This window comes from Eptatretus burgeri, chromosome 2 (genome assembly GCF_056783735.1).
Source record: "Eptatretus burgeri isolate ZD-2024b chromosome 2, Ebu_testis_v1, whole genome shotgun sequence".
NCBI lineage: Eukaryota > Metazoa > Chordata > Myxini > Myxiniformes > Myxinidae > Eptatretus > Eptatretus burgeri.
This window is the reverse complement of record NC_140962.1, coordinates 6,985,092-7,007,929: the sequence shown is the minus strand read 5'-3', so window position 1 is coordinate 7,007,929 and position 22,838 is coordinate 6,985,092. Positions and strand designations below refer to the sequence as shown.

The window sequence follows — 22,838 nt, the reverse complement described above, 5'->3', positions numbered from 1 at the left end:
TTCGTGCTGCACTCTTCAGGGTAAAAAAAAAATCACAGCAAATGAAGAAGGAAGTGAAGGCGTGTGCTTTATACGCAGGTCTCAATAAGGTTGACGCTGATTGGTAATGACGTCACGGTTAATCCCAGGGCTCAACTATCAACACATCAGGCTGTGTCAAATGAAGCAGACCAGGCGCTGAGGGCTAGACTATCGGACCTCGCGCATGCGTACTGTGGAATCCCGAATGACATCACGGATTTTCACATGCAACGGGATGTTCTCTTGGCAATACAACGATTGAGGAGGAATGCTGCCATTCACATCTGCAAACCGGATAAAGGCACCGGAGTGGTAATCATGAATAAGATTGATTACATCGACAAGATGATCGACGAAACTAAATTTTAACATCTGGGCGGTGTAACGAAACATGATAGCACACCTCAGGTGGAAGGTCAGATCGTCAAACGACTGTTGCAGCTTCTCAAACGTGGAGAACTATCAAAGGAGGTGTACGACAGAATTAAACCTGTTGGAGCCCAACGTCCAAGAATGTACAGACTGCCGACGACTCACAAGGAGAATATCCCTCAAAGACCGATACTGTCCATGGTGCGATCAGCACAACATGAACTTGCCAAGTGGTTGGGAGAGATACTGCAACCAGTATTGGATTCACTTTCTCATTTCATGGTTAAGGATTCCTTCACATTTGCAGAATCAATTCGAGCAAAAGCACCGACAAGTGAGGACAACATCATGGCATCCTTTGATGTTAAAAGCTTGTTCATGAATGTACCATTGTTGTTGAGGAGTTCAAACTCGGCAAAAAAATTCCCTCTTGATAATCTGGTTGGGAATGCCGAAGTTAAAACCGTGCGCCAACGCGAACCTTTCCGTGTTAGACAGCTTATAGTCCGATTTATTGAGTACATGATGGGATGAGTCTTTGATCAGAGAACCGAATCGTTTCACCTTCAACCAGTCGATTGTACGATCGCATTTCTTCTGTGCCACCATCTCTGCACGTTGGTCAATCGTTGCAATGTATCTACATTACCGGATCGTGTCACACAGCGACATTAAACCACGTGCTTCGTTCCAGGCATTGCGTCGGACGCGACGTAGCGTGGATCATGTGTGATTCAAGCTCCCAATCTCATCCAGAATAAACATCCGCTCCACTGTAGTGCTGTGCTTCATTTTCAAACTGATAATACACTTTGTTATAAAGCCTGGGACCACGTTGTGCTGCAGCCAAGCCGGGAGAAACTTCTCGGATAACTTACCTATATGACACTTACCATTAAGCCAAGCCAAGCCATTAAGCTGCTCGACTTGACATTGTGAGTACCGTCGTTTAAGATAAATAAACATATGTTTGGTACTACAAAATTTTAATATGGATCCAAACAAACACAACATAATAGTGACCAAAGCTTTTCGTGCTGCACTCTTCAGGGTAAAAAATTGCAGCCAATGAAGAAGGAAGTGAAGGCGTGTGCTTTATATGCAGGTCTCAATAAGGTAGACGCTGATTGGTTCAACCGTAATGACGTCACGGTTAATCCGAACACCCATTGGTCGGCTCATTATCTTCACCTCAAGCCCATTGGCTGGAGCACAGTTCATCGATGATTGACGTTTGCAACCACATCCTGGAAAGAGGGGGGATGGGTTTCCCCAAAGGTCCATTCACCATTTGTTCCCATACTTCCCTTGATCTTTCCATGCTGAAAGAGACACATAGATTGTACAAATTCCTTTTGACGACATAATATTGGATCGGTGGTCAGGATGAAAGTTGCTTCCAACATACGTAAATGAAACGAGCTCCGACCTCGGCTCAATATCCTCAACATGTCAGCATTGTACTGGTCTGCACAGATACAGTACCTTATTGAGACCTGCGTATAAAGCACACGCCTTCACTTCCTTCTTCATTTGCTGCAATTTTTTTTTACCCTGAAGAGTGCAGCACGAAAAGCTTCAGTCACTGTTATGTCGTGTTTGTTTGTATCCATATTAAAGTTCTGTCGTACCAACCATCTGTTTAATTATTTTCATTGTCATCAAGTGGTCTAAACTGGCTGATTCTTCATTAAAGCAATTATTTCCAGCCTTCTTACTACCGAACAGCAATAACAGTCTATTAACTAATTCTCTTCTTCTTCTTTCGGCTGCTCCCTTTCGGGGTCGCCACAGCAGATCATCCGTATGATCCGCATAGTGATTTGGCACATGTTTTACGCCGGATGCCCTTCCTGACACAACCCTGGTCGCCTCTTACGACACAGGGATATGGTACACCTATTTTAACCGGGGTATACACCGGCCCAGTACACTGGTACTCATTTCGCCGATCTCGGAAGGATGACAGGCTGAGTCAACCCCGTGGTGTATTAATTCAGTGGCCCAGCGGGGCTTGAACTCAGGACCTTTTGGATCCCAAGCCGCTGCCCTAACCACTGCGCCAACACCAGGCTCAGACTATTAACTAATTATGATGGGTTATTTGGAAGAAACCTAACACCTGAACCAAGGATACTTAAAGCCTGAATAATGTGTTTCTCCTTCTCATTCTTCCTACTTTTACCCGAAAGACTAACCCTATAATTAAGAGAGCCCAGCAGATCAATATATATTCTATCATCATTATTTTCCATGTCCAATGGTTTATCAAAATACTTTGATTCATCCCTCACAGTTGAACTTTGTTTTCCATCTTTTGTGAGAAGAAACATTAATCTCAGAGTTAGTTTAACAGGGGGTTGTGCAGAACTCAAGAACCTTAATTCATCAGTAAATATCAATCCCTTTTCTTGAACGAGATGAAATATTGCTGGTTGTTCTGTTGGAATGAGTCCTGCTTTGGTTTTTGAATTTGCTGAATATTCATTGTTTTGAAGAGCCTTCACAATATAGTCACGGGGTTGATTAATCTCTTCCATTTGTTGAAATGATCCATCATCATATTCTAATTCTCCTATATGCTCTCATTCTTCCTCTGTCATTTGACTGAAATGTAATAACATTTGAAGTTTTTTAGGAGTATATTCTATTGTGGGAACTGTGGAAGCATCTATATTTTTGGGGGGGAAGTTTTTAAAAGTGGTTAAAAAAATTTCTCTTGTTTTCTTTCAAATGCTTCTTCACACGTTAGTTTCTGTCTGCGTTTCTTCTTTGTGTCTTCCTGTTGTTTTACAACTTTTGAAACAAAATCTTGATGTTCCTTAAATCTTCTTGCTCTTTCTTTCGCATCCATTTATTTATTGGAAAATATCATTCACTGAATTATAAAGGTCAACAGGGAAATTTTCCTTTTCTTCATAATTAAATTAGATGTGTTCAAATAAATCCTTTTCTTTAAATATTTCATCAAACTCTTTATTAACATTAATACGAGTTGTAATTTATTCTTCACTAATACTTGTATCTGCTTTTCATACGTTTGCGTTGAGTTTCTTCATCAACATCAAAACCGAATGATAAAATCTTAACCCCATTACCACTCAGATGTTTAATAATTTGTCTCATTCCTTCTGGATTAGTTTCTAATATCCCAAGACCACCAGATTTTAGTTTCTTGAACTCACTCTTACAATGTGAATATTTTGTTGTCCCAAGAGAAACCTCCTCAAATATTTGGCCTTCATTCCTCAATTGCATGCATATGTTCCTCTACTGAAATATAGTAATAATCTTCACCTTCTACTTCTCCAGATCTTATTGCTCTGGTTGTTGTAGATACAATACGAATCACATGGTCCTTTTTTCGCAAATTTACAATATTCTCATTTGTACGATACAAGAACCTTGATTTATGAAAGTTTTTTTCTAGAAGCAGATTTACCCACAAGATTTATAATAATAGTTGTAATTTATAGATGTAACTGTTTATAAAAAATATATATCTTTTAAATCTCATCTTGTTTCACAACAATATATTTATATTTTTCAGTCATGTGCTTCATATAATCCCCAAATTCCTTTTTACTACATAATGTAGAACAATTGTCTCTCCAAAAATTGTTTATATCTATTGAATTTAACTTGAATAAAATAAAAGTATAAGCATTGTTTCTTATTGAGCGATGAGGGAGTTGAAAGTATGATTGACCAAGATAAATACAATTACAAGAAGAATGTCTCCCTCTTCTATAGTAGCTATCCATTACTGTTTGGTTTCTCTCATTAACACAATCATCAAAGATAACGAGGTTCTTTTTTGATTTATCCAAATCTTGGGGAGAAGGTGTATCATCCGTATTATCACGAAGAATACAAGTTATCGGCTTTGATTTATTTTTATATCTCTTTGTATCACAAGATAGTTGTATTATATCTTCAATGTTGTAATCATTTAGTTTGTTTTGAAGTTTAAATAAACCGATTATATCTTCTTTTTGAAGACCAGCATTAAAACCTTGTGAGAGTAGTTGATACTCAGGTTGAAAACTCGACTTTGTGAAAATTATTAAATTATCATAATATAAAAAGTTTGGAGTAAAGAGTATCTTTAAAAGTAAGCAGGTTTCTCCACATCCGCTTGAACCAACTATGAGACATCTTAATGAATTTGGAATATTTTTTGGGTTGATTTTTTACCCATTTGGGAAAATAAGATAAAATTTAACATTCCTTTATATATTTGGAAAACAGGTTATTTAATTTTTTATTGGCTTTTTTGGAAACTATGTTTTATCCAAAGTTCAGGTTTAATTTCAAGATAATCCATTATTTTATTTCTACAATATCTTGTGTTGATATTTCCCTGAAAATGACAATCGTTAATAATATAAATCATCAATCCACGAAACATGGTCGTCATTTGTTCAGTCTCTTCCATTGTAAGAAAAGGTGTATTATCACCCTCATACTTTACATTCATTTCCCAAATCAATCTTGTAAAGCAATTCATTTTCGGTGTAAATCTCAAAGAATTATATTCCTTTTTATATTTTTTATTGTCATTAATTGCAAGATAATCACAGAACATACATTGTTTATAGGCTTTTGACTCTGTGTTTAATCCCCATCTTTCACACGCAGTACAATTCTCAAATTTGTCATGTGGAGAATCAGGAAATTCAAGAGGCTCAAAATCTAGTAAACTATTCATATTTATAAAGTAAAACTTTACTTCACGTAAAATTCATCTTCGGTATCATCTTAGGTACTTTCATTGGTGCTTTCACAATCATCTAAAAAACTACTTTCATAACTCTCGTTTGAACACAAACTCTCGGTATCATAACTGTGTTCTGTTCCAACAGAGACACTATCATCACTCTCATAATCTTCAAAATCTTCAGTTGGATAATGACTCTTATTTAATTAGTGGAAAAAAACATTACCATCTATATCTATATACTTTTTTTCATTAACAGATTCAACTACTCCATTTTTTAGAGTAAAGGTAATTTTAAAATGATCCTTAACTACTATTGAACGAAATGTCATTTCACCTGATATATTAACATCCTTTATTTCATCAGGATTTACATCTTTAAGGTTGTTGAAAAAAATACAAATTTCTCCTTGCATATTACAGATGGTCTTATCTTTTCTTTTGAAAGCTTCATCCATAAGGTTTTTCTTTTTTGATACTTTTTCTTATTTCATTGCTTTTTCTAGTTTTGAATATATTGCCAGAAGGAGAGTAGAAACTTTTGTTAGAGCTACTTTAATTGATGTTCTTCCAGATATACTAAAAGCCCTTCCACTGAAGGAAATTGAAGAACTTATATTTTTCACCATAATTGTTTTTATCCAATAGTTGTTATATTTATCTTTATTCAATTTTATATCCTTGACATATTTCTCAGTATCGTTTTCAAATGAAGGGATTGATTGAAACTTGTCTTTTGTGTCTTGAATCATTGTATTTATTAAGTGAAAAAAGTGGGAGGATAAAATGGTTTTAAGCACAGATTCACCTATAAATTAAACGGAATTTTCATCAAAATTTTATTTTATTCAAAGTTTTGTTATATAAACATGGTGAATACAAATATCTTCACTTGACCAAGAAACAAAACATTGCGATAGATGTGATAATGATATTCTTTAAAAAAATTTTTTTATAATAAACACCTTCAATCATGAAAGCACAAGAACAATGAAGAAAGGGAAGGTGCCACTAAATTCTCCATTGAAAACACTGATGGGGCATTTAAAGGACATATAAAAATAAGATTGTTTCACTTTCAAGACCCTGGACCATCTTCAATCATTGAAGCTGTTGATATGGTTAAACAAAGTATTGAAACTATAATTAAAAACTTTTAAGTTTTATATGGGAGTAAAATTGAAAATGGTAAGACAAGATGATGAAACTACTCCCGAAATGAAGACAAACCCTCACTTTATCTCATCATTTCAAGATTTTGTGAGATGTGATGTTTACGATGAACTCCAGAGACAAGAACAAGATGTTGATAACACTGTCGTAGGTAGTGTATTTGCTATTACAAAAATAATCTTTTTAGATATTCACATCTTAAAATCAGATCCTCTTCAAGCTTCTTCTTGTATCGATTTACCAAAAGAGATAAAACTTAAGAAAGCAGTTGTTAATATTCAAAACAAAAATAATAAATGTTTTCTATGGTCTGTTCTTGCTCACTTACATCCTCCACAATGGAAACCTGAAAGGGTTGAACATTATAAGAAATATGAGAATACATTAAATGTTAAAGATTTAAAGTTTCCAATGTCATTGAGAGATATTCCTAAATTTGAGAAAATGAATAATCTATATGTTAATGTATATGGATTAACGGATACAAACAAAGTTCAGAGATTAAAAATTTCAAACAACTATAAAAATGATGAAACACACATTGACTTTCTCCACTTTCATTCAAAGGAAAAATTACATTATGCTTTCATCAAAAATTTATCAAGATTAACCAAATCACAACTATACAAGAGAAAATGTAAAACGTATCCTTGTAAGAGATGTCTCGATTCCTTTCACACAAAAGAACGATTAAATCAACATTCAAAATATTTTAGTAATCATAAGTCAACCATAATCAATTTACCAAAAGCAGGTTCAAACATATCATGCAAAGATTTTAACAAATCTATAAAACATCTGTTTGTGATATATGCTGATTTTGAAAGTATCCTTGAAAAGATAGATACTGTTTCTCCAAATCCAAATAAATCATACACAAATAAATATCAAAAACATACTCCTTGTGGTTTCTGTTATTATATCAAATCATCTGTTGGTGATGAATACAAGAAGTTCGAACTTTATAGAGGAGAAGATGCCTCAGAGGAGTTTGTAAGTTGATTGGAAAAAGACTGCATAAGACGAAGAGAAATAATGGTTAAAACCTATAAACCAATGTTATTAACAAAGGGAGAGAAAAAGGAATTTCGAAAGAACAGTATGTCATATTTGTGAGGTGAAAATTGAGGAAAAGGTCAAAGTTAGGGATCATTGTCATCTTCCTGGAAAATATAGAGGTCGAGCTCATTCCCGTTGTCATCTTAATTACAAGCCCCCAAACTTTATTCCTGTCTTTCTTCACAACTACGCTCACTATGACACACATCTATTTATAAATGAACTTTCAACGACATCTGGAGATATTTCTACCATTCCTAACACAGATCAAAAATACATCTCATTCACAAAAACAATTCATACATCTCCCATAACCCATATCGGATTTCTTGACACAAGTTTATGGCAAGTCCATTATCTAACTTAGCATCACATATGAAAAACATATCGAATCTTAAATCACATTTCTCAAATCAAGAAGAGATTGATCTCTTATCACAAAAGGTAATATATCCGAATGACTACATGGATTAATTTGAGAAGTTAAAAGAAACACAACTTCCTTCAAGGGAAAGTTTCTATAGCAAGTTGAATAAAACTCATTTCCAATAGAGATTATACACAAGCCAAAAAGGTTTGGGAGAAGTTTAATATAAAGAATCTTGGAGAATATCATGATTTGTATCTTAAAACTGATGTGTTGTTATTGACATGTATTTGAAACTTTTAGAACAGTCTGTCGTAATAAAAATTCTGAAGGATTAGACCCTGCTCACTATTACACAGCCCTGGGTTTGGCATGGATTGCGATGTTAAAAATGACAAAACAGAATTTGGAATTAATCAGTGATATATATATGTATATATATATATATATATATATATATATATATATATATATATATATATATATATATATATATATATATATATATATATATATATATATATATATGTGCATGCTTTTAATGATAGAGAAGGCTAAAAGAGCAGAGGATGCTAAAAGAGCGAAGGCAATTTTAGAAAGCTAAAATAAAACAAATAAGCGGATAAATTTAATTACAAATAAGTTGGAGGATGTAAAGAAAAAAATATATCCTTGAATGGACTGAAAACTTTGATGGTTATCAATTGAACAATGGAAAAACAATTTACTACAATCTCAAAATGATGTGGCTCAAGAAGTGGTCAAATAAGAGCATAAAGAGAAGTTTATCATTTAATTTCTGCTCAACAAAGACACTTAAACCAAGAACCGAGTTCCAAGGTATTCTTTGTGAATATACTCAATGGAAATGAATGTTGTCAGAAAATGAAGTTATTCCCTGAAGTAGAACATGAGCAAATATTCGTTGGTTCGCTCTTTGAGTGGAATGAAAATATGAAAGGGAAGAAGTGCTTTAATCAGTAAGTCTCAATCTTTCATAGTCTCAATTTTACATTTACTTGGATGGGAGGGGGCGGAAATCAGTCTCCTATTTTGGGCTTTTGGGGCTTGAGTCAGAAAGTTTTTCCCTTTTCCCTTTTCCCCATTCATTTGAATGGGCATCCCAGAAACCATATTTATTATCTACAGTCACTATACCCTGGAAATGTTGCTTCTGCTCTCCCAACAATGGATGGAGATCCTCAATGCCGGACATGAAATCAGAGCCATATCCTGGGACATATCGCGTGCTTTTGTCATTGTATGGCACCCTACCCTGCTCACCAAACTCTCTTCCTATGGTATCCAAGGCCATCTCCACTCATGGCTCGCAGACTTCGTCTCCTGTCGCAGTCAACGTGTGGCCCTAAATGGAGTTCTTTCATCCCCTCTTCCTGTTCAGGGCCCTGTTCTTTTTCTGGTTTTCATCAATGATCTCTCCAACTCTCTGGAAAATTCTCTTTATCTCTTTGCTGATGACCCTACCCTCTTTCGTACCATCTGTCATCCCTCAGACCGGCAAGCAGCAGCTTCTTCGCTCTCTGCAGATCTGGGTAAAATCACAAACTGGTCCAACACGTGGAACATGTCTTTCAATCTGGACAAATCTCACACTCTCACTGTCTCTCCGAAAGGACCATTTGGACCCCCCCCCCCATCTACTTCCTCAACAATCCTCTGGAAGTAGTCCTTTCATTCAAGCTTCTGGTCCTCACCATCTGCCATGATCTTTCCAAGGAAAGCCACATTTCCAACCTGGCCTCCAAAGCCAGTCGCTGACTGGGAATCCTCCGTCGTGCAAAGTCCTTCCTCGGCCCAACTGAGCTCCTGACCACATTCAAAGCTTTCGTCTGTAGCCTGATGGAGTACTCCTCTCCCCTCTGGGCTGGTGCTCCTGCCTCCCTCCTTTCTCGGCTTCACGCTGTGGAAGCCAAGGCATTTCGGATCATTGGCATCTCCCGCGATGAGGCTGAGTCTTTGGGCGTCTCACTCTCTCACTGCAGGCAGGTCGGTTGGTCTTTCTGTCTTCTACCGTCTCATCTCCGGTCTTGCCCCCCCCCCCCCAGCTGTGTCTGCGATCTGTCCCCACCATATTTCCGCAGGTCGCTCAAGGTCCGCCAACAACCCCCTTCTGGTAAAACTACCAAAATCATGAATCACTGCTCACCTTAACTTTCATTTCTCCTTTTTTCCTGCCTTTGGAATAAACACCGTCACACTGTTCAATCCCATTCTTCCCATCAGACTTCAAAACAGCTGTTCACCACCACCTCTTATCGTCCCCCATCCAAATCCTTGATCTTCTCTACCCCCGTTAATCCACCTCAAACCCACCTCCTTCAAATTCCCTACTTTCCTTCCTGAAAGTCCCTGTAATATCCATCTTGTGTACCCCATGCTCCACACCCCATCCCTCTCCCTTCCACAGATCTCCTAATGTTCCCCCCATTGTTCCCCACTGTTTTGTCCTTCCCACTCCCACCTATCCTGTCTCATGCCCCCCTTGCTGTGCGTTATGTGTTAGCTCTCATGCGAGCCTCGACAAGGTATACAAAATAAAAATAAAAAGCGTGCCTCTAGTTTGGGGTTGACCCCAGGTTTATTCCCAGTGGTAGGGACTTGAAGTTGCATGGGTCAAAATGGGGGAAAACTTTTTTTTAACTCAAAATTTGATATTCCGTCATCCCTTGCTGGAACTTTTTACTTCCTTTCAACTGTGCTTTTGGTGGGAATCGTGGGGATTTGTGATGGCAGGTCATCGACTTATTCCAGTCTTGAATTACCAGGACTACGATTCATTGCAGTTCAAAGTCTTCAGCCTTTTTGGGCATTAGTGGGCCTGTTGGTCCATTGGACCGGTCTTCATGGCCTTTTATTATACATGCTTGCTGTACTGTTTGAGCATTCGCTTGCCTTTTCACCAAGCCGAGATGTGCTTGGGCCAGGGTGGGGATTATACGTTCATTATTATTATTGCCAAATGATGTTATTATTAATTATTAACGGTGTTAATATTATTAGTATTAATTAATGTATGCTTTGTTGCAATGTTATCATTGTTTTTCTTATTTATCTTGTAATTAGAATGCCATGCCATGGAAGGATGTATTAAGCTGCTCTGTACACCGTAACATGGCGTGCATTTAAAACATGGGAATTCTTCCGGATTCCTTCTAGTTGATGAGCCTAATCAACTCAGGAGATCATGACGATTATTTCTGTGTATCACCCTCCACATCAGAAAGCTCCAGTGAAACTCCACAAAAAAAAAACTTGCCACACACATACACACACGCACAACTCGTCCATTTATAGTGGAAGCCTACCCACAGTTTCCGACGCCTTTCTCTTCAGCATCTCCGTGAAGTCGAAGAATTGTGTGTTTCCAAATAGTGCCATTATCTCCCAAATAAAGCTCTAACTAAGGTGTTCTTGCACCAAAGACACTCTTTGTCTCATCAGATTAACATTGTCCTACCCTTTTGTTCTGTTTATATATAGACGATCTCCAAAAAAAAAAAATGTCCTGAATCACTTTCTTGCAAAAAAAAATCATTTAAAATATGACGCAATATTGACAACTTCGAAAGAAAAGAAAAACCATAATTTATTTTTGCCAACCCGTACGAATCTTGACCGAATGAAAATGTTGTTCTATTTGTGCTGTGACCATGCTGAGAGTCCTGTATCATGACTTTTTGATCCCACTGTCCAATGAACAAATCACTTGCATGGATTTTTTATTTTATTTTTAAGAAAGGGAAAGAGGTACTAAACCCACAAGAATGACTAAAACTTCCGTAGAGCGTTTCCACGGCCCAAAAGGAATTGTCATTATTTCAGCAGTTTTGGATGCGAAATATCCCTCGGCCACATTTGTAAACGAGTGTAATCTATGAAAACCGATAAAATGCTTAGGCTTGCAGGATGTTAGAAAAACAATAGAAGTTTAAAGAAAAAATTCAACAATAAATGGTTATTAAAGAAACACTGCATGTCTGCAACTCCATGGCATTGTGGTTAGAATATCCGATTCGAGTCTGAGACGTCACACCAAAGACTTCAAAAATGATACGAGCTGCCTCCTCACTTGGCACTCAGCGCAATGCGACATCACAAGTTGGCGTTGCCACACAGAATGTCCTGGGAAGTTGCGTTGCTTTCCCTGGCCTTGTTTGTCTGAATCCCACTCCTGTAGTGTCTGCTAGCTTTGTCTGTACGCATGTGTGTGTGATTGGTGTGAAGGCTCTTCCATGAGCCTAAGACTACTGTATGCATAAAAGAAACAGTTTTTAAAAAGAAAAAAAATCGTTCTTGGAGAAATGATTGACCTTCCACATTTGCCAAGACACTTTTGAAATTGAACAACAGGACACAAACCGTAGATCTCCATGAAGTCGTAGAATCGTGTTAATTGTGTGTAATTGATTACATTATTTTAATATTTTCTGTGAATTTTGTCTCGTATCGATATACTCGTTTTCATTTTGCGATGTACACGACACTGGGTCCTGACGCACACAGCTGAGAGGCGAAGTCTATGCTTCACCTTGAAGTGTGGAAAGCCTATCGTGTCGTAGTTCCGTTGATGTCAGAGGATAAGTAAAAGAGAATACAGCCGTCAAAGTCTGTGCACATTGAGCATTTGTTGTAGTTGTCTGATACCGTGGTTTCTCCGATTTGCTTTGAAGTCATTGGATTCTCCATTCGACATTGATCATGAGGAGTATGATGCAATGCCGATCACTGTGCGGGTTCTTCCTTGGAAACTCCGCTTCTTCTGCTCCTCCACCGCGAGGAAGCAGCTTCTGCAGGAAGTTCAACCAAGCAGCTGATATATCTTGACAGGTGCTTCTTCAGCTTAAAGAAAAAACATGAATGAATGACTATGCCGAGTCTCTAACGTACGTCACAGTGCATTGCAGACTGTTTATAATCCATCCAAAGATGGTTTTTGTCATCGTTTCATTTTTAGGTTCTGATGACCACTTAGAATTGTTTCAGAGCTGATGAATGATCAATGCTTGTCCCTTTTAATACCCGCAAGCAACTCCAGGTGTATTTATTACAGTATTATCAGTTCTTCGTCATTCACCGATATTTTGGTTTGCCTTGCTTGCTCGTGTGTATTGTTTTGTTTGTTTGATCATCTTAAATGTTCCGTTATATTTGTAATGAGGTCTTGAAAAAATGAATAAAAATTGCTCTCCTCGCACGTTGCAGAACGTAAAATCGGTGAAGCACAATTTCCATCAAAAACTCTCTTCTTGGTGCTGTTCAAACTCTGAAGTTCGTTGCCAATTTACATACTTTACGTTTCTTGATTTCTTTTTTTTTTTTAATTTAGTCTCCATCTGCAGGACGTTCACCATTTTTAATGTTTGATGTTCTGTGTGATGTTGCTGATCTTTTGCATGCCAACATCAGCACCATTAATAAGTATCGATAGTTATCTCATTCCACCAAATCGTGGCTGATTTCTGGTGACTTTCATGATCAGATTTCTTCAAACATCCCTATCCTGAAATGCTTCCCAAAGCTCTGGTGGATGCAGCTTGGTGCATATAAATATTGATATTGTGCTAATCAAGGACTGGAATGATGGCCGAGAAGTACACACATTCACTTAAGCTGTCAAGCCTGGGTTTGAATCTTGGCCCAGGTATAAACCGTCGTCGTGGTGTTTCACAGGCAGGGCTATTTCTCAATCTGGCTGTCCCTCTGATGGATGTTAAACAGCATCCCATCTGCTGACGTTATACCCCCATGGTGTCCTTTGCAAAGAGCAGGTGAGCGATTGACGACACGATGAGCAAATTCCAAATGCCTGCCCTGACTTCCTGAATCAAAGTAGCGATCCATCCAGGATTGTAGCCGAGTAACTGCTTTAGCAGCACAAACACTCTGCATAAGACATGGTAGATGATGATGATGATGATGATCAGTCCAGAGGATGATGCTGGCTGTAGCTCTTGTAAATCAATCAGACAAGTCTTAGTTTTCTCACACCATTAATATCAACAACAGTCGATTTTGATCAGGAAGTTATGAGACAGGCATTTGATATTTGTCCAGGTATCAGAGCACACCTTGACTAACATTTAAAAAAGTCTACTGCTCTCGTTTCAAACATCTCTTTCGCAGATTTGTGTGAACTCCGATAGTAATGGTTTCTGGCTCAGTTCTCATACATTTGCCAAAGGTCAATCTTGGAGTCTTCATCTGCTAGTTCGAAAGATTGGTGGAAACTTTATCAAACCTGTTTAAAAACCATTCGACAATCTTTTGGAACATTGCACACTCATGAGTGGCACGCTTGTCTGCCTTTGGAATCCCGCTTACAACTTAATTTAAAAAAATTAAATCAAAAGCTCATTCCCAAGAAAACTGCTGATTTGTCTTGGAAACTGGCACATTGGGTGCTCTCCACTAATGACCTTTTCTTTCTCAATCTGCGTTATAGCCTGCGTTCGAATCCTGACCCAGCTATAAACTGTTCACCCAGTGTTTCACAGGGAGGGGGATTCAGATGTGTGGATGTGAAATGGGTGTCCCTTCTGCTGATAATCCATGGAGGTTAAATGTCTTTTGTAAAGAGTGGATGAGCTATCACTGGCACCATGAATAAATTACAAGTTCCTGTCCTAACCTACAGGGGGAGCATTGCATCAATGACAACCACATCCTCAACCAATGATGCTACCCCACAGCCTCGTGCTGCATACAAACGAAGATTCCTTTATTTACTTCACTTCGTGAATGGTGCACTCAGCTCGCTCTCTAAAGTTTACCTTTAAGACATTTATTTATTTTTGGTTTTGTTTCATCATTGCTCCATTATCTAGGAAATGCAACTTGACTCCCTCGTAAGGCATGCTGTTTAACTCCTGTCCTATTCAATCAGCAATATAATCCAGATTAGACAACTCGCTGAGCGTACAGCTCATTGAACTTTGTGAGAATCAAGAAAGGACTTAAAGTTGAAAAAAAATTGTACTCTTATCAAACCTTGTTGTTTTGTAGACAGTGAATGTTGTGCAAGAATATTCAGCAACACAAAAATAGACAATGCTCTTGACAAAAGGTTCAGGCATAACAGTGATCATTTATTATTTACCATGCTGAACGAAACACATTCATCACTCAAAAGGCTTTCGGGGTCATCAACGATAACATCGTATGCCGTCTCGTCGCATATTTCAAACAGATTGAATTTTCCAAGAAATGAAAAAGATTCCACCATGGCACTTGCACGTTTATGTAAATCACACGAGCTTACAACTCGACCACCGGTACAGGTTTATAGTAAGAATATCTATCGCGTCTGATACTGATGTGGGTTCACTTCCAATGGCTGCTTTGAATCTCGATCTGCAGAGGAGATGGGTACCACCAGCTTTTTTTTTGTTTCTCAAAAATTGCTACCCCCAACAACCTTCTGCAAATCAGAGGACCTTCACCACCACATATTTAAGGAATGTGAACCATCATTTATTCGCCAGTAACTTTGCACATACCAATCACTCATTGAACGTTATCGCCAATGAGTGAAATAATTTCAGAATTCTGGAATGTAAAACAAAACCATCGTGTGTTTCAAAATGTGCAACAAGTGGCCATTATCTCAAAATCAGAGGTGTAAACAAGGCAATGGATGAAATCGCCAGGACGTTGATCGAGGTATGCTGACCGCCGTAAGAAGCAAGCAGAAACTGACGTTTCAGCTGTTAACCCTTCGTCAGAGCAAAAAAATAAGGGTCAACGGCGAAGGGTTATTGCCTCTTTTGCTCCGATGAAGGTTCAACATCTGAAACATCAGCTTCTGCTTGCCTCCAACGGCAGTTAGCATACCTCGATCGATGTCCTGGTGATTTCATGCATTGTTCTACCTGTCTGCCGTCGAGTGACACTCGCCTTCACCAGCAAGACTAGTTCTTCGTTGTAATATAAATTGACCTCCGAAAAATAACAACCAGAGATGACCGCTATCATTCATGCTGACGGGCTGGTCATACAGGCCTGGGTTATGCTGAGAGTGACACGTCTCGCAAACGAAGGCCGGAGACGGTTCAAAATAAAAGCAGAATAAATATTTGCCTGATTCACGGCGCTTATTTCCACAATCTCGGCCAAACACATCCAGTGTTTTAAAATATATCAGCAATGGTTTGTAAAACATGCATTCATCAATCTTGATTCTAAATGTAATCACAATATCAAGTTGTTTTTTTTTTCCTCGAACCTTGATAGAATGTAGCTTGCTTCCAAGGCACGGTGCTCCACACATGCTGAGCCAGGATAGAAATTTAGCGAAACTCACATTGCCAATGCTAAAAGCGATGAAAGATTTATTTTTTTTAAATTTTGCAGTGCAGCCAAGCTAGACATTAGTGGCATGCCTCAAACAGCCGACAACTTGTGCAGCATACGCTTCGACCTAACGATGGTAAATTGGACTGGATGGAGGGATCTTTGTTGGAATGAGTGGCATTTTTGTGTAGTTTTCAATCGAGCAACGTGCAAGTAGCTGTGCATAGTTGACGCGTTCATTGGTCCCAGGATCGACGATATCTTGCGGATGGCTCGCTCGATCTCCCAGCTCTGCTGCGAGTTCTCGATCGATGAGTCCTGTGTTGAGGGCATACTGTAGCGGTACTCGACCGATGCGGTTTGGTTCAACGAGGCCACCTGTCAAGTGCTGCGCCTCAAGGAAATGCAAGGCATCAGCACGTGTCACTTTGCCACGCCGCAGTGCCCCCGTCACTGACAATCGCCCACCTGACAGCAGTGGATCTTCAAAACCAGTGTATGCCTTTTGAGCTGTTGAAAGACGTGCTATGGATGACCAGGTAATGAGGCCACGGTCGGCTGCTTGCTGTAGAGATAGGCGCCGCCCATCAGCCACATCTACAATGCCTCCGGTAGCAGCTTGTGCTTGCAACAGCCGGTGTGCTGTATTGGACTCCAGCAGACCACGGCTAAGAGCTATACGTATTGGCAAACGCTGACCGGTTCCCACATCTATTACACCAGCTACAGGAAGGGTTTCCTCAACTGCTGGGGTACCATCTGGGTTCTTGGCTCCTGAGTGTCCTGATAGTTTGGTGGCCAACTCGACGATGGTGATATTACCAGCACGGTACCTATCCAAGTCTGCCTGTGTGCCCAATCCTTTGTGAATGGCTTCAGCCACATCGATCCGGTTGCCCGATTTCCTATCGTGCAACATGGTACTCATCCCTTCCGGTCCTGTAATTGTCACCTCTTCCCAGTCGCATTCCTGTCCTTGCAGTTGGCAAAATGTTTTCCAGTCAATAAGATCTTCCTGATAGGCCTGTGCTGGTGTGAGTTCTCGGCCCGTGTCTGGGTCTATCACTTTCACACGCTGCTTCATGTGAGACTGTGATTTTTCCTTGTGCTGAGTTGCAACATTCTGTGTGGCCTTGGTCAGCTGATCCATCAACTTGGCTACCTCCTCCTCCTTCATTTTTAGAGCCTTTCCAGAGCGACCCAGAGCCTTTTGTAGCTGATCAGTCTGTGACTGCAAGCCTTGTTGCCTGGACAATTGCCTGGCCACCTCATCCTCTTTCATCTTGCGAAGTCTTGTCTCTTCCTCAAGCAACATAGTTATTTGGGCTATTTGCTGGTCCTCACTTGAAGATGGTGCCATTGTTAGTGCATCTCGCAGTATCTTTTGTGTTCTATTTATATCCTCCTCTGTGGTTCTCCTCATGGTGTCCAGTTTTGTTTCAAGGTCCTTACATTTGTTGCAAGCCTCCAGGATATCTGCCACGTGCTTCTGTGTACCCATAGTTGCCGCTGTGCTGTCCATCATCGAAAGTTGAATCTGCAACTTACCAATCTCATTTTCTGCCTCTTTTCGTTTCTGAGACTCTTTAACAAGCTCCTGCCACAATGTTTTTGGATCTTCATCTTTGAGCTGTGTTATATTCTTGTCCAATTGTGTATCGGGCAGTAACGCTGCAGTCTGTGCCTTCGTCATAGCCCTAAGTTTATCTTCACTTTCTTGGACTTTGCGCTTCTCTTCCTCGAGCAGCTTCATAAGACGTAATACTTCCTTCGGTGCATTGGTGTAAATGGGCTGTGCACTTGCCTTACTCCCAAGGTCTATGATATCAAGACGCAGCATTCGGATCTCCCTGTCTGCCTCTTCATTTTTCCACTTCTCTTCCTGCAGCTGTTGCCGCAGATTTTCGACATCCTTCTCCAAAGCAGTTTGTGTTTTTGGCTCAGTCGGTTTAGCAATGCCAGCATCTGGCGTTTCACTTTGCTGCTGCAATCTGGCATTCTCAGTATCTTGCAATAGCTTGAGGATGTGTCTGTCAGTCTCCTCTCGTATCCTCTTTTCCTCTGCAAGCTGTTTTTTCAAATTTTCCAGAACATCTTTATAATCCGATTCAGCTGGCAGCGTGTCCTTGTCAGGCTGCACATCTTCAGGTATTGTAGGATCAGTGACTGTAAATTTTTCATCTTCAAGCAATTCTTCAATACCTGTTAGTGAGGGTTCCAGAAACGGATCATCTTCGGCTTCAATGTCCTCTTCCAAAGTATCCAAGCTCCTCTTGAAGTCTTCTATCTTTTCTTGCAAGTCATTTAATTTCTCCTCAGATTCCCTCCTGCTTTGTCTTTCTTCATTATACTGATTCTTCAACTTGCTTATGGCTGCGAGAAGATCATCATCCTCTCCCAATGCTTGGACTCCTGCGTCAGCTGGTTCATCGGGAACGTCGTCTTCAGGTGCTTCAACAATTTCCTTCATCTCCGCAATGTCCTCTTTTTCTGGTTCTTCCTCTGCGGCCTTTTGCTGCTGATCCGAATCCACCGCTCCCTCTTCCTTCTTTTTCGCCTCCAGTTCCTGGAAACAAAAGGATGTAAAGGGTGGGTTCAAGTTTTGAGAAACATCACACGCACCAACGAAGTAGTCGTTGGGTATTAGTTGGCTGGGTAGTACATTCTTGCCAAGAACAATTCCTCACCATAACAACATCAAACTATGTTGTGATCTATGCTTTGTAATGCAGATAACACAAACCTCAAGCATGGCTTTCAGGCTTTCAAGGTATACCAGCCTCTGCTCGTGTGCCACACTTAATTCGATGAATTCCTTCACGATCTGTTTCATCTGTAAGTAAAAGTGAATGCAATACCGGTTAGTAGCGCATAATTGTAAACTTTTTAAATTATCGTTCGCGAGATTAAAGTCTCTCAGGTCTGTTGAGCTGTTGGTATAAAACACAAACCGACATCAACCCACCACGATCTTGCCGAAGTTGCTCGTTTTGGCATTCTCATCTGAACGCTCGGCGCGTGACGCTGGGATCCCTCAGGGGGTTCAAATTCACTACACAGCAAATCAGTTTAATTTGCCCATCGTCTATGAAAGTCCTTGGAATTCATATTTAAATGCAATGATGTCTCTCGATGTCACCACTTGAACCTTTACAAACAAGTGCATGCTTAAGAGACATTAAGCTCCAAACACGCACTCCAGAGGACAGCATATTTTATGATGATGCGACCGGTCTGTTGTCTTTCACACCAAACGTTGCTTTGTAGTTTCCAAAGAGATGAAAAACAAGTTGACACATTCAAAGTACACCGCCGCCATACCAAACCCTCCAGCGCGCGACATTGCCGGGGCGCCTTACGGCGATGCTGCCTCGCAGCACATGGAGATGGAATCGGGAGGGAGTGGTGCACAATAAATGATTGCATAATTTAAATAAATAACAAATAATCGTAAAATAATTAATTCCTCAAATCAATTGGCTCGTAGCATACGTAAACCACCACCGTTTCATCTGAATGTGTAACTTTTAGAAAAATTAATCAAAAAAAAAATCAAATAATGAATTGATTCATCAATAAATCAAAAATACCCTTTTATAGCCAAATCACTTTGTCACTGTCGTTTCCAAATGTCAGCTTCCGAGTTCAAAAGGTGCCTGAGATGTTGCCCAGATGAGAAAGAAAATAAATAAGGAATTAATAAACCGATAACAATTAAGTACCGAATCAAATAATTGATCAATCATAAAAAAAATTAAAAAAAAAAATTTTTTGCCAAAGCACATCTTCACTTTTGTCCCAAATTTCAGCTTCCCGGTTCAAAGCATGGCCGAGATATTGGCCAGAAAAATCAAACGGAGTAAAAACTGAGAAAACCCCTTCGGCACCCGGCGATGACGTCACGCGTCGCTTGGATGTGGGATTGGGAAGGAGTGCTGTACAATGAACAATTGTTCCAAACCGAGCCGTTGATGTTGAACCTTGTTTTTTGTGTCGCGTGAAAATGCTCCCGTTGAGGATAATCCATAAACAATGCTATTTTAATGGTATAAACGGATTGTTCAGACGAGAACATGGTTTCCTTGAAATGTTCGACATGGTGTTTTGCCCGTTTTAAAATCACATTCACCATCAGTTCCTGTCCGGTTGAGCTCTTCCGTACAGTATTTCAAGTTTGCTGACTGCCACCAACTCATGGTCTCTCCCATTTGCGCAGCTGAGCCTCACAACACCCGCCGAGAAGCGCTTCCTACCCTTCTATAATTTTCTCTCCTTTACATTTACAATCCTCCCAAACTAATCTCATTTCCTCAGGGGTTAAAGACAGACAAGACAACAAAACATAAGCACGCTACCATTGAACTATCCTGCAAGGCAAGGTGAACAATACCATTTGAAGTACATTCATCGTTTGCAATCACAAATGAGTGGTGCGTACCCTCCCAGAGACGCCATCAGCCAGTGAGGGAGGTCCCTTCAGCGTTAGGGGCGATTGCGAATTTGAAGTAGTTTCCACCACGATCTTGTATCTCTCAGCTGCCTTCTCATAATCCTGAGAACATCAGAGGCTTGTGATTAAAAAAAAAAAAAACTTAATTGTGTCACAAACCATTTCCTTCCAAGTAATGCAATTAGTAGATTGAAGAAAAGAATACCACCTGAAATACCTCCTGCTATTCCCATAATTCATAATGGTGTACAACATACACCAATAATAACCAGGTGTAGGTGTGTTGATGGTGTGGCAGGATGGTGCAGAGGTAGAGATTTTATTATTGTTGTTATCAACACCACAGGGGAAGGAAGGGTTGAGTCCAAAACTCAGAGGGGCCCTCTGGGTGAAAAAGCAAAGAAAGATGATGGGGGAAAATGTAATAATTAAATGAGATGGAGACAATGGATTTGGAACTTGAATTGTTACAAGTTGATAGAAGTCAGGAACACTGCTGGAGGGGCTCTTCAAAAGAGTCGCAGTATGGGGGAGAAAAGGAGGCACGGCAATTGATACGGAGGGAAGGGAGGGTAACGCAGAAAGGGTGACGAGTACAAGCTAGACGGGTGTTATGAACAGAGGGAAGAGCGGGAGGGACAGAAACAGAATTTGATGGAGCACCGACTGTGGTTGTAGTGGCAGAAGAGGCACAGGGCAGTCTCCCCTGGGCATGGTGCTCACTGAGATTGCTAGGCCGGTGGTGTCTAACATGCAATGACCCAGCGGTTAACCACGTATGGCAAGGCCAACCCAGGTAAGGAGTCTGAGGTCATCGGCGAAATGCCCGTCACCAACCCCAACAGACTCCTCTGAGAGAGCCATGCCGCATGCAGCGAGTCACAAGCATCGTGGAGAAAATCTGAGGAAGGGGTGTAGGACCCGTGTCAATGGGGTACCCCCTTCTGAGACGTAGCGGTAGTACCGCATGTCTTGGAGAAGGGACGAGTCCCCACGAGCCCGGCTGTACCATGGAACAGTCACTGCATGCAGTAGACCAGTCCATGAGAGGTGAGCCGCCACTTAAGATGCCACATGACCTGCGAAAGACAGCCTTGGCGTGGATGTGATCAAGAATATCGACGACTGACGGAGGAGTGCCACCGCAGACATGGGAGCAGCATTTCATCGCCGGTCCGACGAGATTTGTAGAGGGTGAGAAACTGAAGGGAATTTAAGTACTTGTGAGCTCTGAAAAGAAAATCAAGTTTCTTGGAGGCAGATTTGGTGACAGCAGAGAATGCTGGAGATGGTGACGCTGAGCTTTTCAACAGAGGACTGTTGGAGTTGAGCATTTGACATGAGAAGAAGAGGGGTAGGTGTGTTGATATATTGTTACCTCCGGCAGCCAAGATGGATGAAGGTTATGTTCTCACGCAGTCTGTCTGTCTGTGAGCAGGATATCTCAAAACGTTATGAAGGGATTCAGACTAAATTTGGTGGGCAGGTTGGGTGTGTGACAAGGACAAACCAATTCGATTTTGGTGAAGATCTGGATCCGGATTCAACAATTAAGCGATTCCTCACCGTTGAAAGGTCGGGCCAAAAATGATACATCGCACGTTATCTCAAAAGGTTGGACGGATTCGAACGAAAAATTAGTGGACAGGTTGGGTGTGTGACGAGGAAGACGAATTATTAAATTTTGGTGAAAATCCAGATCCGATGACAATAATTTTTTTATGGTGATTCTTTACCATTGAGAGATGGGGCCAAAATCGATATATAGCATCATATTTCAAAACGTTGTGGATGAGTTGGGAAGGTGACAAGAACAAGCGGATTAGATTTCGGTTCAGGTCCGGATGCAGGTCCGGCCTATCAGTGCGATACAAAACGTAAACTGTCCATCCTGGCGGAGGTAAGCGCTCTATCAAGTGCCGCTCTAGTTTAGTCTGTGTGACATTCCTGATACGACTGTTAGCTGTCAGATTGGTGCATCACAGGCATGGTGTTGCATCAAAAAGTTCACCATTCTTTGGATGGGATTTCAACCTGGGGGACTCATCTGCCAGAATTTATTGCCAGTCGACATTAAAAAAAAATTCTCACGATGTATTTGACAAAGTGTTGTCAGGTTATCACCATAACACTGACAACATTTTGAATTCCTGCCCTCCAAAGAACAGCCTAGAAGAAAAAAGAACCGTTTTTACAGCCATTTTTCCCTGCTGTGCCGGGGTTTGGCTTTTTGTGAGGCAATGTTTTATGGCCGGATGCCCTTCCTGACGCCAACCCTGGTCGCCTCTTACGACACACAGGGATACGGTACACCTATTCTAACCGGGGCATACACCGGGACCAGTACACTGGCACTCATTTCGCCG

The 22,838-nt window shown here is 40.3% G+C and overlaps 2 protein-coding genes across 6 annotated transcripts in view; one reads left to right on the top strand and one right to left on the bottom strand.

Annotated features, from left to right (window-relative positions):
• Positions 1 to 16,065, top strand: part of AGK (acylglycerol kinase) — a 102,422-nt gene extending 86,357 nt beyond the window's left edge. For all 5 annotated transcript variants that reach the window (XR_015052828.1, XM_085861828.1, XM_085861809.1 and 2 more), the window contains one exon: positions 12,404 to 16,065. Coding sequence is in view for 4 of the 5 variants with exons in the window: in XM_085861828.1 (XP_085717954.1) it covers positions 12,404 to 12,547 (144 nt within the window). In the remaining variant the exon portion in view is untranslated. The remainder of the gene's footprint in view (positions 1 to 12,403) is intronic.
• Positions 14,798 to 22,838, bottom strand: part of LOC147031327 (periplakin-like) — a 70,856-nt gene continuing 62,815 nt past the window's right edge. The window contains exons 20-22 of the mRNA XM_085861723.1: positions 20,461 to 20,574; positions 18,766 to 18,855; positions 14,798 to 18,588 (exon numbers count right to left, since the gene is read on the bottom strand). Coding sequence (XP_085717849.1) covers positions 16,150 to 18,588; positions 18,766 to 18,855; positions 20,461 to 20,574 — 2,643 coding nt within the window. The 3' untranslated portion in view covers positions 14,798 to 16,149. The remainder of the gene's footprint in view (positions 18,589 to 18,765; positions 18,856 to 20,460; positions 20,575 to 22,838) is intronic.